The sequence below is a fragment of the Thermobia domestica genome, chromosome 12, assembly GCF_964235325.1.
Source record: "Thermobia domestica chromosome 12, izTheDome1.hap1.1, whole genome shotgun sequence".
Lineage (NCBI taxonomy): Eukaryota > Metazoa > Arthropoda > Insecta > Zygentoma > Lepismatidae > Thermobia > Thermobia domestica.
The window spans coordinates 218,151,001-218,168,990 of record NC_137465.1 but is presented as its reverse complement, the minus strand read 5'-3'; the positions used below and the strand labels follow the sequence as shown (position 1 = coordinate 218,168,990).

General features: G+C 39.2%; 1 protein-coding gene across 3 annotated transcripts in view; it reads left to right on the top strand.

Annotated features, from left to right (window-relative positions):
- Positions 1-17,990, top strand: part of LOC145667050 (protein RRP5 homolog) — a 120,220-nt gene that overhangs the window by 29,037 nt on the left and 73,193 nt on the right. For all 3 annotated transcript variants that reach the window (XM_081734749.1, XM_081734747.1, XM_081734748.1), the window contains exons 5-7: positions 7,777-7,920; positions 12,349-12,484; positions 14,502-14,677. In XM_081734749.1, the coding sequence (XP_081590875.1) occupies positions 7,777-7,920; positions 12,349-12,484; positions 14,502-14,677 (456 nt within the window). The remainder of the gene's footprint in view (positions 1-7,776; positions 7,921-12,348; positions 12,485-14,501; positions 14,678-17,990) is intronic.

The following is a 17,990-nucleotide window of genomic DNA, read 5'->3' as shown; positions in this document are numbered from 1 at the left end:
TTGTAAACTTGATTCCTGTTTCTTTTTCAGCTGAATGGAAAGAGTGTACTACGTCACACGCTCTGCTTTAGACAAGGAGAGGTGGAGGACGGGGAGGAGTTGGAATAAATACTAGAAGCAACTAATCGATTGATACATGTATTGCGGGAATGCATAAGAAAACTGGGCAAGTTTGTTATTCATTTGGACTTAGAATTTTTGTAACAAATTTTATGCCGCGGACTGTACACGTGTTCGGTAGACCTCATCCTTGACATAACCCCATAAAAAGAAGTCTAATGGGGTTATGTCAGGAGAGCGTGGAGGCCAAGCTGTTGGTCCATCATGACCAATCCATCGCCCAGGAAATGTCCTATCGAGATAGGCACGGACGTCCAAACCCCAATGAGGTGGTGCAAACAGAACAAACCTAACACAGACAAAAACTTTTATAGTTTGTAAACAATTCAACACCAGTTTCATATTTCTATCTTATTTCTAGCCTGAGTTATCAATTTCTGTAATCAGGGAAGGACTTCTCGGACACCCTGTATTCTGTAGGTCAAAGTAAAGTGTAAATGTTGTATCTTAATATTCCTCTGGGACCCTTCTTCAGACTATGGGCAACTTGTGGTAGCATCATAGATAATTTTGGATCTATGAATCCATCAAGGAGTTATATAGACCTTTTCGGATGGCAGTTAAAGCTAGTAGACGTAAATACTAACCCCTATCTTTAGCGTTAGCATAAGTTATGTATTTAAATAGAAGTAAACACAACTTCTTGCTAACAGAGGAGCAAGCAAACACACACAGACATTAATTGCTAAAGATATGACTTAAAAGTATGATATAGCTTATACCAACGTTAATAGATAGGGTTAATATCAGTATACAGGTTTTAGCTGCCATCGGGCGAGAATCGATGTAACTTCTTGACAGATTCGTAAAGAAATGCTAATGGTTATCTTCGATGTTGCCATAACGTCAAATTTTTGGTTGATTCTAGAAGACCCGAAAGTGTATACCATTATACAACATTTCCATTTTATTCTGACCTATAGAATAGTTTTATGTGGTCCATGGGCCCCATTTTTAGAATATCCGATATAGAGGGTAGACACAAAGTCGCTTTCTCCAAAACAAGTCAAGAAACATATATTGGAGAAAGCGACTTGATGCCCACGTTGTATATATATAACTTAGCATCATTCATCAGGAATTTTAATAATCATTTACTCTTGCTTCAGTTTATTTTTACCTTTATACAAGCTGGCTTTATACAAGAAACTGGCACCGAGCTTTAGAAGATGATTCCTTATTCGAAATTAAAGAAGAAAGCTTAATAAACGTAGATCGAAAATATTCTTCTTTCAAAAGTACAAGCTACTGAAAGTGCAAGAAAATATGTTTCTGTAATGTTCTAGTTTGAAACTATAGAAACAACAGGGGCCGCGGTGGCTCAGTGGTAGAGCTTTCACCTCTGGTGCTTGGGGTCCCGGGTTCGATCCCAGCCCCCGCCAAGTGAACCTTGTGGTGGACAAACACCGTGTGCGTGGGTTTTCTCGGGGTTCTACCGTTTCCTCCCACTTTATTTATTCCACCATTTCATTCATTACTCATCATCACCGTCTCCTTTAGCCTAACCGGCATAAGAGTGGGACGTAAAACTCAAAGATTTCATTTCATTTTATAGAGACAACCTCAAGTGGTTTGGCAGATTATGCAGAAAGTAGTGTAAGTCCCCATCGAACATCGATTGTGAAGCTCGAGCGGTTCCGAAGCATGGATGTTTGGATAGAACTTGTGTCTTTCTAATTCCTTGAAGTCTCATATTTTTCAAACTAGAGGCTTCAGTAACATTGTTTGAACCTCTCGGCAGATTTATAGTTCTAAAAAGAGGATTTTAAAATAATTTTTATTTAAATATTACCGTATTTGCGCGAATATAGGCTGCATCTAAACTTGTGACACGAGATTATATAAAAAGTTCATCTCGAATATAGATCGCATTACTAAATTTACAAGAAATTTGTGTGTTGCATCTTTGGATATGTTTATCAGTCATCCTTTCAAAGCTAGTGTAAGACAGTTCTATAGAAATTACATCATGAACAAAGCAACTTCGACGCCAGGAGACAGTTTCCAATGTGCTGTGTCAGACGTGTGCTGTTGGATTTTAGCTGCTTGGCGGTCAATATCGAAAGAACTTCTCATGAAAAGTTAAATATATATATATATATATATATATATATATATATATATATATATATATATATATATATATATATATATATATATATATATATATAATCTTGCTGGGACTGAAGTTGACTCTGAGCAGCATTCTGAATCGTCTAGCGAGGGTGAAGAATCAGACGCTGGTGATGCTGAGATGGTGGGAAGTGATTGTGCTTGATTTGGGTGGGTACAAACAAGCTGATGCAGTTTTGGTAAACATGGTTGCTTTCTTTTTTTCAAGAGCAGGTATTATATAAATATACCGTATATATTATATATACGCAGGGCTTGAAAAATGCATTCGCCTACTCGCCAGGGACGAATAGTTTTTATATTTAGCGAATAAAGTCTGATCAATCAAAAACGTAAATTCAAGAATAAATAACATATATTATTATTATTATTATTATTATTATTATTATTATTATTATTATTATTATTATTATTATTATTATTATTTGTAAGAGGCAGCCAAGAAAAAAAGTATTATGTTTACTGTGTCGGGAATAAATTTTGTATAAACACTGTGACTGCAAAATGGTCTGGCTAGTAGATTTTTTTGGCTGGCGAGTACGTACAAGCAACATTTTTCAAGTCCTGTATCTACGGTATAACAAATATATGTATTCCTGTAAATAAAAGTAGCAAGTTTACAAGTGATTTTTATGCCAGTGTAAGGTGTTATCGGCACCCAATGAAGGGGGCAATTTTTGCGAACAAGGTAAGTTTCTCTGCTATTTTTCTTTTTAAGTCTTTGATGGTTTACAAAAGTAACTGCAGTAACTTGTAATGGTATTAATTTGAACCCACAAGATACGTGTATAGTCACCCGCATAAGTACCTGGACTTCTTACTGTTATAATTCCATTACTTAGGGTCCAGGTACTTATGTGGGTGACTGTACATGAGATTTTGAAATGATGATTTATTATCTCAGGGGCAAAAACTCGATTATAGGCCGCACCATGATTTTTCAAGCCGTTGCGCAAATACGGTATCCTATATTACTTACCTCTATACGCTCCTTGGATGCGTTAACCATTTCACGTAGTTCATCTGTTGTGTTTGTCAACCAACTTAACACTGTTGAAACACCGGCTTCAAGAATTTACGTCTCAATTTCATCCTCTTCTAACAAAACACTAAAATCTAGAGTTACTGTTTTAAAATTGCTAGTCACTTTCTGTTAGTACGTTCCCCGAATGGTGTTCACGTGGTTCGAATCCCACGTTTAGCTGTAGTTTCAGGTCTCATGGTACGTAGTCTCGCTGCTGAACTGGATGATAAACTCGAATCATCTATCCATCCTGTTAGTACGTAAAAATAAACGTGGCTAAGTCTTGGCTGTTCCGTAGTCTACACATACAGAAAATGTTAGTTGGTTGACGAAGACAACCTAGGAAGTTAGATACGATAAGTGTAGGATTTAACCGCTTTTATATCATACTAAATACATACATGTGAATGCAATGATACTCTGTACAACTACTAATTAACTAACTCTATGACCTATGGAACCTGGAGGTTCAATGCCGCGTTCGCAAAAGCTCTCCATTAACTTTTATCCTTAGCCAACTGAATCCAGTTTCTATTTTGTATTTCTATTTCTGCAAGATCCATCTTAATATTGTTCTCCCGTCTGCGCGTAGGTCTTCCTAATGGTCGTTTTCTGATTGGCCATTCAGTTAAGACTTTGAAAGCGTTCCTACTTTTTCCATTCTGGCTATGTGACCTGCCCATCTGAGCCTCCTAGACTTGATGACCCTAACAATATTTGGTAAACGGTATAAATTATGTAGCTCCCCTTTATGAAGTTTCCGCCGTTTCCCATTTCCGTTTCTCTTAGGTCCGAATATTCGTATCAGAACATACTGTACAAGGAATGAAAAATTCACTACTAGGTCGAGAATCGAACCCAAGTTTCCGGCTTACCGTGCAGATTCTTTAACCACTACGCTACCCTGTCTACTCTTTGAACAGCCACGCATTCTATCACTTTTTTAATGTTGGTGCTCAGCCACTCAACGCATCCATGGCGCATGAAGAGGCTACTTAACAGTTCCATGCTAGACATTTTCCTTAATACATATTTCACTTACTAAATTATTATGTTTTCTGAAAGCAGTTTCACGTAATTCTTTATTAATGTATCAAATTATTCTATTTTCTGCTTTACTTCATATAGCAAATTATGTTAATATAAATCTTACCTGGTACTCTTCCAAACTTAACAAAATAAATAAACCTAGAACCTTGATATTTTCGTTTCAACACGTGAACTCTATTGAAAAACGGGCAAGATGGGAGGAAGTAAGAAGGATAAAATTGCTGAAAGCATATGGCGGCTGGTTAGGATATCAGGTGTATCGTGATGACCAGAGGCGGATCTAGGAGATAAAAACTGGGGGGAAGGGTAACAGCCAGAACCCAGACTATGATAGGTGTATCGTGAGTTTACTGTAAACATTCAAAAATATATAAATAATAGCTTAAACTATGTTCGTCACCCAAAAAAATGCGGGCGGTCGCGGTGGCTCAGTGGTAGTGTTTACCCTTGGTGCATGGGATCCTTGGTTCGATCCCAGCTCGCGCCAAGTTAACTTTGTGGTGGACAAACACCGTGTGGGTGGGTTTTCTCGGGGTTCTCCCGTTTCCTCACACTTCATTCATTTCTCATCATCACCATCTCCTTTAGCCTAACCGGCATAATCGTGTTACGTAAAACCTAAAGATTTCATTTCGAAAAACTGCGGGGTGGGACTAGGCCCCAGGTTAGATCCACCACTGACGATGACAAGAGAAGAGTGTAGTAAAGTATTGTCAGTTCATTTAGTTTAAAAGATAAAGAAAGCTAGGACGGAAGAGTCGAGACACTGGTAGTAGAGAAATGTCGGATCATTCAGTTTAAAAGATGAAGCTAGAGGGTCACGGTGACTCATTGCTAGAGCGCCCTCTGGTAAAAGGGTCCCTGAATCGATACCAGGCCATATGGGTTTCCTAATGGACAACATCATGTCCGTGGGTTTTCTCTAGGTTCTCCACATTCTTACTCGTGCAATTTTTTAGAATCATTCACTCTCATTAATCATCCATTTCGTTTAGCTTGTGAGACCTTAAATTAAATGTTGTACTTCATTTCAAATAAAAATGTTAAAATGTGAAATCCAAATATAATGTATAAAATTGAAAGTGACTGTGTGTGTGACTTTATATTTGGTCTAGGAATTAATTCGTGCGGGTGGACAAGAGATGGCGCAACGAACGGAGCATCCCACAGTTCCGTGTATCCACACATGTGTTGCAAACCCCTGTCATCGCGTATCGTTCGTAGTATAGGGCAGTGGATTAAAGCGTCAACAACACCAGTTTGTAGTTAAGTGAACATGGCGCAATTTGTGCCTGATAAAGTGTTTTTGCGGGGTGTCCTGCTGCATTACTTTAACATGCAGAAAAGTGCGACTGAAAGTCATCGTATTTTGGTGGAAGTGTATGGTGACCATGCTCTAGCTGAGCGAACGTGTCAGAAGTGGTTTGCACGGTTTAGAAGTGGTGATTTCGGCTTGGCAGACCAAGGGCGAGCTGGACAGCCAAAAAAATTTCAAGACGAAGAATTGACAGCATTGCTCGAGCAGGATTCGTGTCAAACGCAGGAACAACTTGCAGCAGCATTAGGCGTTGATCAAACAACAGTCTCCAAACGCTTGAAAGCCATGGGAATGATTCAAAAGATGTCACATTGGGTTCCACATGAATTGAAAGACAGAGACGTTGAAAGACGAAAAACCATTTGCGAATTGCTGCTTCAACGACAGAGCAGAAAGGGGTTTCTGCATCGAATTATTACGGGTGATGAGAAGTGGATCCATTACGAGAACCCTAAACGAAAAAAGGCCTGGGTGAAACCAGGTGAACCAGGTCCATCACAACCAAAACGAGATATTCACTGTGCAAAGGTTATGCTGTGCATATGGTGGGATATGAAAGGTGTGGTGTACTATGAGCTGCTGCAACCGGGTGAAACTATGAATGGAGAACGTTATCGACGACAATTAATGCGTTTGAAGCAAGCTCTGGCCAGAACACGACCAGAATGGGAGAACAGACATGATAAACTTATTGTTCAACATGATAACGCTCGCCCACATGTCGGAAAACCGGTCGAAACCTATTTAGAAAATGTCGGATGGGAAGTTTTACCCCCACCCGCCGTATTCACCAGACGTTGCTCCTTCGGACTACTACTTGTTCGATTGCATGAACAACGATTTGATTGGACAGCGGTTTACTTCTTCAGAAGATATCGAAACATGGGTCTCTGACTGGATCGCTTCCAAGGATGAGGACTTCTTTCGCCACGGAATCCGTACATTGCCTGACAGATGGGCGAAAGTGGTGGCTAGCGATGGACAATATTTTTCTTAAGGTATTTATGTATTTTGTGTTTGTACTACAGCTTCAATGTGTGCGTACCAACCGCACGAATTAATTCCTAGACCAAATAACTCTAACCACTCGACCGATCTCGGTCAAATTTTCAACATAAATGAGGTTCGGGCTTGGGATGGTTCTTATCATTTCACTTTGACGGTACAATTTAGAAGAGGGGGAGAGGTAGGGAGATATATAAAAATAAATAAAACTTAACTCGTGAACCACACGACCGATCTGTATCAAATTTTCAACAAATATTGTGATTCGGACTTGGGGTGGTTTTGATGGTGCAACTTAGGGGAGGGAAAGATATTTAAAAATGATCGGAAATGGACCGATGTTAGTGTCGAATCCATAGTTTTCGGGGTCGCTAAGATGAACAGTAACACTTCCGATGCCGTTTAAATCCCAGTTCAGCCCCGCAACTTGGAGGAGTTGGAGATAGATAAAAATGATTTTCGGGTCGCTGAGATGAACAGTGGCACTTCCAATGCAATTTAAATGCAAATTCAGCCCTCCATTGCCCTTTATGTCCAAAATGAAACGTACTCTCCCCGTGCGAATAACAGGCAATATATATGTACCGGTCCTGCGAAAACGAACTAAGCGCCACTTCCATACTTTTAAGAAAATTACGTTTAAAGGTTGATGTCCAGCATTAATGTAGCCGTAATCAAAAGTGAAATTATGTTTCTTTTTTTGGAAAGGTGTTGGTTTTCCTCTCTTTTCGATTGTGCAAAACGTTCTAATGCTTATCAGGAACCAATCGTCGCATTTACGTGGATTTTCAAAATTTGGCACTTAGTTCACTTTTGCATAACACGATATATATATATAAAGAAGATAAAATGTATGCTTCCACACAATTTCACCTTTGAGAGTTAATGTGTAATTTCGTTCTTGGCGTTGGTATAATTTCTTGAGCAACGGCCATTTCGTTTACAGCGCAGGTTTTATTGTTCTTTTTCCTTCTACCTATCGAGTCTTTTGAAAATGATTCACGTGTCGGAACTATGAATTCTAATACGGACTTCTGTATTTTAAAAAGTATATCAGATAGTATTTGTATTATAATTCAAGTGACTTCGATGTGAAACTACTATTAAAATATGCACTTTTTTGTAGGTGTGCTACGAACTGCAGAAAATGTTCCGTCCTGGCCAGTACGCTGTTGCGAAAGTGGTAGACGACAGATATCAGACTGTGCTTTCGTTGAAGCCACAGGTTGTAAACTCTCACTTGAAGCATTCCGACATAAAACCAAAAATGGTAATGTAATGTTATTTTATCTCCTAATTTTACTAACACTTTTGTATATTTAAATTTTTAAATTCAAAAATAAAACTGATATTATTTTGTAAACGTACTATTTTATTTACTGCGTCAAATATTTAATGTACTGTTTCAGTGTTGCGTGACACCTTCCTCAGCAACTCCTCAGGTTCTAGAAATGTAAATCAAAATTGTCAAGTTTTAGTTACTACCCAGAACTTCGACAAACCTTCGACCTGGCAACATTAACAATCGAAATAAGATTCGCTAATTTAACAAACAGAAGAAACACTCAAAATCATTACAGTTATATTGGTACTACGTAATAAGTAAGCTATGTAATCATTCATAGATTTTGGAAACTCTTTGACAAGGTAAGGAAACGTGTAATCATCAAAGTTCAACGTACGGTTAACGTGTAATCATGGGTTTAAGAATATAACAACATAATCACCAAGTACTTCTGCAATCTAACACAAAACTATAAGTCTTAGATTTTCATAGAAATAAGACATTCAAAAGAAGAAGATTCTAATGCAAGGTAGTTATATTTGACCTCATAATGAATTGGTTAGGCATTTATTTTCATTTGTTTCCTCTGAGTTCCAAAATCGTAAGCTGTATATGGAACTTACAATGGTTATATTTTGGATTGACTTATAAATATTATAATGAAAGAGAAATGCAGTTTTTGTTAAAATTTCTGAAAGAGGGAAGTTTAAAGATAAATATATATATATATATTTTTTGCTTTATTTTAACTTGTAGAATGGTGCTCTGTGGTCCGTGGGCGCCATTTTTAGAACACCTGATATATATATATATAGTATAATTAAAGGAAACGTTATTACATGAAAATAAAATGAAACATAGCACTGGCCTATATTTTATCTAGCAGACGTATTATTTGGAACTGACAATGTGGGTTTTAGTTTCTGCATTTAGGTTGAGAGTGGAAGTGACGAAATCACTTAACTCATTCATTGTTTACCGTGCACACAAAATAGAGCAAGATATAATTCTAAGAAGTGACATGAAAAAAATGAAATGGTTTAATTTAACGCCCCATGGTTATGCCCTTCAGGCTAGAGGAGACGGGTGACTGATAAAAGTGAATGATTGTAAAAGTAAAAATTTTTTTGTATTTCCCCACTAGGAATCGAACTCAGGACCTTGTGCCCTAAAGGTGCACGCACTAGCCGTTCAGCGAGCAAGGAGGGCTAAGAAGTTATACGAGTTGCATGCGAGTTGCCCACATCTACAGAGGAAAGTGTCAGAGAACACCGAAATAGTACAGTCAATAAAACAGACGCAGTAAATAAAAAGAGTATGTTTGCAAATTATTATGAGCAGGCGTCAGTTCGTACTCTTAAATAATAATATGCCTCAAGTGTGATAATATCAGTTTTATTATTAAATTAATAATATGTCAAACATTTTTCTTACTAAATTAAAAAGTGTGTATCGTAGTTAAAGACAGATGCTTTGGCTAAATATTGGGTATGTTTCTGTGCAAATCAACATTCCAACTTGGTATTAAAGGTGTGGACTACAGGCTATCTTGATGTAAGCACATGTATTTGGTCTAGGAATTAATTCGTGCGGGTGGACAAGAGATGGCGCAACGAACGGAGCGTCCCACAGTTCCGTGTATCCACACATGTGTTGCAAACCCCTGTCATCGCGTATCGTTCGTAGTATAGGGCAGTGGATTAAAGCGTCAACAACACCAGTTTGTAGTTAAGTGAACATGGTGCAATTTGTGCCTGATAAAGTGTTTTTGCGGGGTGTCCTGCTGCATTACTTTAACATGCAGAAAAGTGCGACTGAAAGTCATCGTATTTTGGTGGAAGTGTATGGTGACCATGCTCTAGCTGAGCGAACGTGTCAGAAGTGGTTTGCACGGTTTAGAAGTGGTGATTTCGGCTTGGCAGACCAAGAGCGAGCTGGACAGCCAAAAAAATTTCAAGACGAAGAATTGACAGCATGCTCGAGCAGGATTCGTGTCAAACGCAGGAACAACTTGCAGCAGCATTAGGCGTTGATCAAACAACAGTCTCCAAACGCTTGAAAGCCATGGGAATGATTCAAAAGATGTCACATTGGGTTCCACATAAATTGAAAGACAGAGACGTTGAAAGACGAAAAACCATTTGCGAATTGCTGCTTCAACGACAGAGCAGAAAGGGGTTTCTGCATCGAATTATTACGGGTGATGAGAAGTGGATCCATTACGAGAACCCTAAACGAAAAAAGGCCTGGGTGAAACCAGGTGAACCAGGTCCATCACAACCAAAACGAGATATTCACTGTGCAAAGGTTATGCTGTGCATATGGTGGGATATGAAAGGTGTGGTGTACTATGAGCTGCTGCAACCGGGTGAAACTATGAATGGAGAACGTTATCGACGACTATTAATGCGTTTGAAGCAAGCTCTGGCCAGAACACGACCAGAATGGGAGAACAGACATGATAAACTTATTGTTCAACATGATAACGCTCGCCCACATGTCGGAAAACCGGTCGAAACCTATTTAGAAAATGTCGGATGGGAAGTTTTACCCCACCCGCCGTATTCACCAGACGTTGCTCCTTCGGACTACTACTTGTTCGATTGCATGAACAACGATTTGATTGGACAGCGGTTTACTTCTTCAGAAGATATCGAAACATGGGTCTCTGACTGGATCGCTTCCAAGGATGAGGACTTCTTTCGCCACGGAATCCGTACATTGCCTGACAGATGGGCGAAAGTGGTGGCTAGCGATGGACAATATTTTTCTTAAGGTATTTATGTATTTTGTGTTTGTACTACAGCTTCAATGTGTGCGTACCAACCGCACGAATTAATTCCTAGACCAAATAATTCAAATCACAAATTATGTCTGGTATAACGTAGGACTTAATGGAAACTTCATGAGGTCCAAGCTTAAAAAATAAATAAATAAAAAGTAATAGGTTTACTATAATTGTTGTAGAAAACTATTTCGTTTCATGATCGATATTCTGTAATCTTCGTTACGAAAACGATAACGGAGCGAAATAGTTCAAGTGGTAGAGCGTTGGCTTTGCATTCGGGAGGTTGTGGGTTCGATTCCCGCTTTCGACCATCCTGACTAAATTTTTCCAGGGTTTTCCTCAGTCCTTCCAGTCAAATGTCGGGATGGTACTACTAAACAGGCCCTGGCCGATACCTTCCCAAATCCTTTCCATTGTTATTGTTGTTGTTAGATATCCAGTAATAAAATGGCCTGTGTGCTGTATCTGGTGATTGTTAAATATTTTTTTAAAAAATAAATAAAATAAAAATAACAAAATTAGGTAGAAAGTCAAGCTGCTTCTTTTTATTATTATTATTATTATTATTATTATTATTATTATTATTATTATTATTATTATTATTATTATGAGAGTTTGACTTACCAAAATTCCTAGATATGTTTACCCTGTCCTTCTGGGATACAAATTCTCTCAAGAAATAATTCATGATTCACCACCAAATTTGGTCAGAATGTAGAGTCAAACGTTATGAATCCTATTCGTTGATGGATCCAAACCGGAAGTGGTAGAAATAAGCCATTTTTGGTTTTCACTTTGCTTACTAGAGAGCAAAAATAGTACTTGATAGCGAAAAGCGGATTCTGTAGTCTATTGAGCGTCCCAAAAATATATTTCATTTCCATCCTTAACACTCTAATAAAACCGGAAGTGGTAGAAATCATGCCACTTCCGGTTTTAATGTTGATCGTTATATAGTAAAAACAGTAACAGCGAGAAGCTCTTTTCTGCAGTGAATTAAGTGTTCCAAGAAATATTCCGTCTCCGCTCTAGTCTCTCTACTGAAACCTACCACTTCCGGTTTCATTATTTAAAAAATATTCCGTTTAAACCAAATTCCTTCACGTGGTGTACACATGCCACTGTTACTTGTTTGAAGATTGTTAAAGTACTTGTAAGTCAATTATAATCTAAATTTAAAGAAATTAAATCTAAATTATTCTACCGTATATTGTGAATACTGAAGTTGCCTTCCAATTGTTAATCTTAGTAATGTAGAGCCAGTAGAAGTATACAAAATGAAATCTTTTAGTTTAACGTCCTACGATTATGCCCTTTAGGCTAAGAGAGATGGATAATTAAGGCAAGTGAATGATGACGGAAGAATTGGTGGAATGATAATATGGGAGGAAACTGGAGTAAACCGAGAAAACACACAAACACGATGTCCACCACAAACTTATTTGGCCGGGGATCCCACACACCAAACGTAAGCGCTCTACTACTGAGCCACCGTGCTCCCTAGAAGTATTGAAGCTATAGCAGTTAGTATATAGTTATAAAGCATGTAACTGATGATAAAAATTGAGAAGTTGACTTCAATTAATCCCATGTATGAAATGAAACAGATTTTTTGGTTTCTTTAGGTACTGACTGGTGCTGTGGAAAGTATTAAAAAAAGTCAATACATACTTGATTTTGGAATTGACTTACCGAAAGCCTTTTTATCGAAGAAGGATGCTCAGACTTTCGTGGACACTGAAAACGATGGACGACCTTTAGGTAGGTGCTTTTCTTTTTTAACTTTTTTGTTTGTTTAAGTTTTGTTTCTTGTCAGCACGAAAACTGTACAAGACATGGACCTATAGTTTAAAATGGGATCTGAACCATCGTAATTCGTTCAGTGCTCTCTCACCTGGAATCGTATCTGGGGCTATATACACCAAAGACGCGAACTTTAGCCGTTAGGCTAATAGGAATGGATAGGACTTTCAGAACTATTCACTTAAATTCAGGTATAGGTATATTATTTTCGGAACAGCACTGAGCTTTCCTACGTGCACCTCTGAATCGACTCGCAAAGCATGACGTTTCAACAACAGCACGAAAACAGTTGGCTAACAGCTCACATATACTGACCACAGCGCTTTCACTGTGCACAGCTCATCACGTGACAGAATTTCCCCTTTCATGTTCCGGCTCGCCGACTAGCTTCGCACCAAAAGTCATAGCTGTTTCGAAAATAATCTGCCTATAACATAAATCACTGGTGAAATGGAGGTTCCCATTGAAAGTTTCGGCATTAAAGATATTTAGACGGGTTTCTAATTATAGCACTTAATTTAGTGTAGCATTTCCTTTCTTCATGCAAGAAGTGAGCCCCTTGTAGGTAAATGCTTATTCGATATCCGACCATGCGAATTTGTGATGCATAACAGCGAGTTCTCGCGTTTCTTCCCACATTCACATTCCACAAATTATCTCATACTCATTCTAACTAAGACTGTGGCCTATGAAACCCGGAGGTTCAGTGCCGCGTTCACAAAAGTTTTTCATTGACTTCTATCCTTAGCCAACTAGATCAAGATTCTACTTTGTATTTCTATTTCTGCGAGATCCATCTTAATATTGTACTCCCATCTGCGCCTAGGTCTTCCTAGTGGTTGTTTTCCGATTGGACTTCCAGTTAGTACTTTAAAAGCGTTCCTACTTTCTTCCATTCTGGTTACATGACCGGCCCACCTGAGCCGCCTAGATTTGATGACCCTAACAGTGTTTGATGAACGACATAAATTATGCAAGTTCCTCGCTATGAAGTTTCTGCCATTCCTCTTGGGTCCGAATATTCGTCTCAGGTTCTTGTTCTCAAATACTTTCAGTCTACGTTCTTCCCTCAAAGTAAACTACCATGTTTCGCAACCATACAGAACAACAGACATGATTATCGTTTTATATATTTTAAGCTTCAAATTCCTCGACAGAATTCGCAACGACAAAAGATTTTGAATTGAATAATAACACGAATTCCATGCCTTTAGCCGACATTTAATTTCATAATCATTCATTTCAATCAACGCATCCGTCTTCTGTAGCCGAAAGAGTATAACCGTGGGGCATAAAAATTCCAATTAGAAATTCCAATACATTTTCATTCACTTTAATTTTTATTCCGCGTTCCCTCGAATCTATTGAACATAACCGTAGAGCTGAAACTAAAGATTTCATTTTGTTGTGCCAGACCATGTATGGATGTTAGTACAGTCATAAATAGGTGTTGTATTTCGTTTGTGTTACATTAATGGAGGGACAAGCATCAACCTTCTTGGTCACGTAACCGTGATTTGCTGAACTGAACGACAGTAACTACCTGGTTCACAACAGTACTACGTTTAAAATCTTTGAAATTGATCAGTTTAATAACGTACGATTATGCTGATTAGGCTAAGGGGACAGATGAATAAGGAAAGTGAATGATGATGGACGAATTGGTGGAATGAGAATGTGTTAGGAAACGGGAGTACCCACAGACACGATGTTGTCAACCACAAAGTAACTTAGCCGGAGATCGAACCAGGGACCCCACGCACAAAGAAAAACGCTGTGTCGCTGAGCCACCATATCGCTTTCAATCACATTTACACGACATAAAGGTGTAGCCACTATATTACTAATGTCTACTTAGTAGTAGTGGGTTTCAGTGTTGCATGGTTACTTTTGCACTGAGAAATATTCGGATTAGTTATGTAATTAGGTTAGTCATTATTATTCTATATAGAATAATAAATAATTGTTGTTTCAGGAATTGGTCAACTCGTGAAGTGTCATGTGTTGAAAGTGGTGTGTTCGGACGAAGGAACGCATGTTAAAGTAACTGCTGATCCCAAAATCGTAGCAGGTGCCATAGTTGACAAAAGTATGGGCATAACGTTGGAAACACTACTTCCCGGGATGCTTTTTAACGTTAAAGTAAAGAAGGTATTTGTTTTGATATTATTATTACATATTTTTATATAAATATCTGTTTTGGTTCAATTTGAAAGTACTACTTTTTTCATTGTATTTTTTCAATTTCATGAGTATGTATAAATACAGTAGCTGTACTTCGTATATTTATTTTAGGATATGATTTGACGCATAACAACTAACGGTGAACTGTTTCAACTCTTTCTGTTGTCTTTGTCAGTAGCCCTGGATAACTCGCATAAATATTTTTCATTTCTTATAATGTCATTTACACTTTTGTCATGTGCCCAGTTGAAAAAGGATGAGGTTTAAACTCCTGTTAATGTAATCCTTTGTACTCAAACAATTTTTCTTTTGAATGTTTTGCTATTGCGAACACTTTGCATTAGAACTTTTTTGTAACGATACACGTAATATAAAATTAGTTCGTTAAGTACGAAGTTCTAATGCTGTGTTTGCAGTAGTAGAACATTCAAAACAATAGTTGGTCGAGTACAAGAGATTTACGTTAACAAGAAATTAAACCTCATCATTTTTCAACTGGGCATAGTTAAAAGTACAAATGACGTTCTGAGAAGTGAAAGATCTTGCATATGAGTTTTCTAGATCTACTAACGAAGGCAGCAGAGATTTCTGAAATAGTTTACTACATTTTAAGTACATTTGGATCCAATAGGTTGTTATATATATATAGTTCTAGTCTATATAAGTTGGAAAACATATGAAAGTTGTGATTGGAATAGCTTAAAATAATATAATAATAATATTGATTGTGATTCTTCTCCAGATAGCTGACTACTGTTAGCCTTTTTAGTTTTGTTCGGAGTTTAAATAGAAGGCTATGTGAGACCTGAATCTACAGAGTAAAATAGGATCCATTGGATGTTATTCCGACTTAAGGTTTGGTGATTGCTGGATGGACGCTCTTGCACCCGCCACATTTTCCGACGTTATTACGATCCGAGGTTGGCAAGGCGATTTTAAGTCGATACCCATACTTTAATAGTTTTTCTATCCGGAACAGAATCATATCAACTAATTCCGTGCCGAATGTGAAATGTCCCGTGAGTAATAATCAGAGAACAGCCATTACGAATGTACTTCTCCACAACACACACACGATGCTCACCACGCCAGGTCATTGCGACTACTGAAAATGACACGTATACCGCTATTGATTGATACCCTCTCCGCCGCCGTAATCCCAACACAACTCATACAGTACCCTCTCCAAATACGGGAGGTCTTTTTACCGGACCCTGTATATACAAAATGCTGAAATTTCATCCTATGCAAATATCGACAGAAGGATTTGGTGTGATATACTTACTTTGAAGATACTAGCAGGTTAATAGTGTTGCCAACCGAACAAGAAGTTTTACTACGTTTCAATTCTATATATATAACGGAAACTTAGTGTCACATTTATTATTCATTGTTACAAACTAATGACGCAATGGTATCACAAACATGGAAAAACGTTATTTTGATTCTCTTTCCTTACCCTTTAAGAGTTGATAAAGGTAAGAGGTAGTATTACATAGGTTGCTAGTGGTCTACTACTGCCACGCTTAGTTGCATGCATGGAGATCATGCCCGCGACTGTTCGGTCTATTTGATGGACGGGTTCCACCAAATAAGGCATCCCGCCCGTAGTTGCTCGTGCCTGGACCTGAGTCTTCGTGCACGATGTGTACCGTCAAGATTTGTCCCCTAACCTTGACGCCTTAGCATGTAACCACCATTCACTGAGGGAGTGGGATACGCCCACTGCGCGGCCAGACCGAAGTCTTGAGTGCCTACCAGTTAATCTACTGGTGGAGGCGGTCCTGCTAGCGAGTCAGGCCCTACCGTACTCTGCAGGCATGGTGCTCGAGCGTTATAAGGCAAGCTCACCTCCCGCACATGTTCATCGGTTCATGGAATTAGCTTCCATATGCTACCGAATCCCATGTATGGCCACAGCCCGCCAATCCAATCCGGGAACCCCAGGCAATACCCAAGGGGCCTCGAGTCCCGGCCCTGCCTACCTCTATCGTTCAACTGGCAACCTCCGTGTGTAGAGGTACCACACACACGTCGAGATGCTTCGCATCTCATCCCGGATCCAATGGTACGTGTTAAGTCACCATTTGAGTTTGGTACCTACAGAGTTTCCTCCCTTCAGCGGGATCAGAGCCGTTACCCAGATGCCTGGTATTGGCCCCTCCCCCACCTCCGTTTAGTCCCCCTAGTAGGCAGGAATCCGATACTCCCCTCCCGGTAGGATCGTCCATGCAATACGGGACTACCTCTCTTTAACGTGTTGAGGTACCACGTACACGTTGAGATACTCAGTATCACTTCCCGGACCTAACAGCACGTGTAAGTCGCCATTTTGGAGAAGGGCCGTGGCCGCTGCTCTCCCCCGGTAGGGCCATCCAGAGGACTACCTCACTCTTTACCGTGTTGAGGTACCACGTACGCTACCAGACCTAACGGGACGGGTTAGTCTCCCATTTGGGAATCGGTAGGAGTCCCGCAGGAATCCCTCATCCCTTGGCAGGGTTACGTAGTATTACAGTTGTGAGAGGCGAATGAGACGTGATATTTATTAATTGTGGTCAAATATACGAGGAGTGATCACAAAGTAAGGTTACAAAGCCTGCCGCGAAACGTGTATATATTATGTCATACAACCAGTACAGCCAACAGGTAAGTACATACATTACGTTATTTTCCGACGTAGTCTCCGTATTGGTTGAGACATTTATCGCAACCTGGGTGCTCCTTCAAGTGCAGGAACAGGTGAAAGTCGCTTGCAGCGAGGTCCGGGCTGTAGGGAGGGTAGTCGATGATGTCCCAGCAAAACTACTGTAACAGCATGGTGGGTCGGCCACTGCACTCCTTGTCAGTGACGTTTTCTCTACAAGTCGCAAACTTTCGCCACTATTCTGTAACATGCTGACGAGACGTCCTTAAACCTCTACGAGCTGCCGATGAATTTCACCTACGGTTATATATTTACCCACAGAAATCGTGTAACTGAGCAGACTTTGCGAGGACAGTTTTCCAAACGCGTCGCTATTTGTGTTTATCTACAACTAGCACCGTAGATAGCGGGTGGCTAAAACTGTACAATTGGCAACTCTATGTATTACAATTACCGCACACTCCTCATTCATCTATAACAGACAAAAACTATAAATATACCACATTGACTTGATCCCTAGTCTTCCGTTGCAAGCGCTGCTATCGGCTGAAGGAATTCCACTCGCTTTCTCTCGCTTAGCAACAGCTGAACCCTTACTGGCTCAACGCGTGGGTGTGTGAGGGTGTGAGCTTT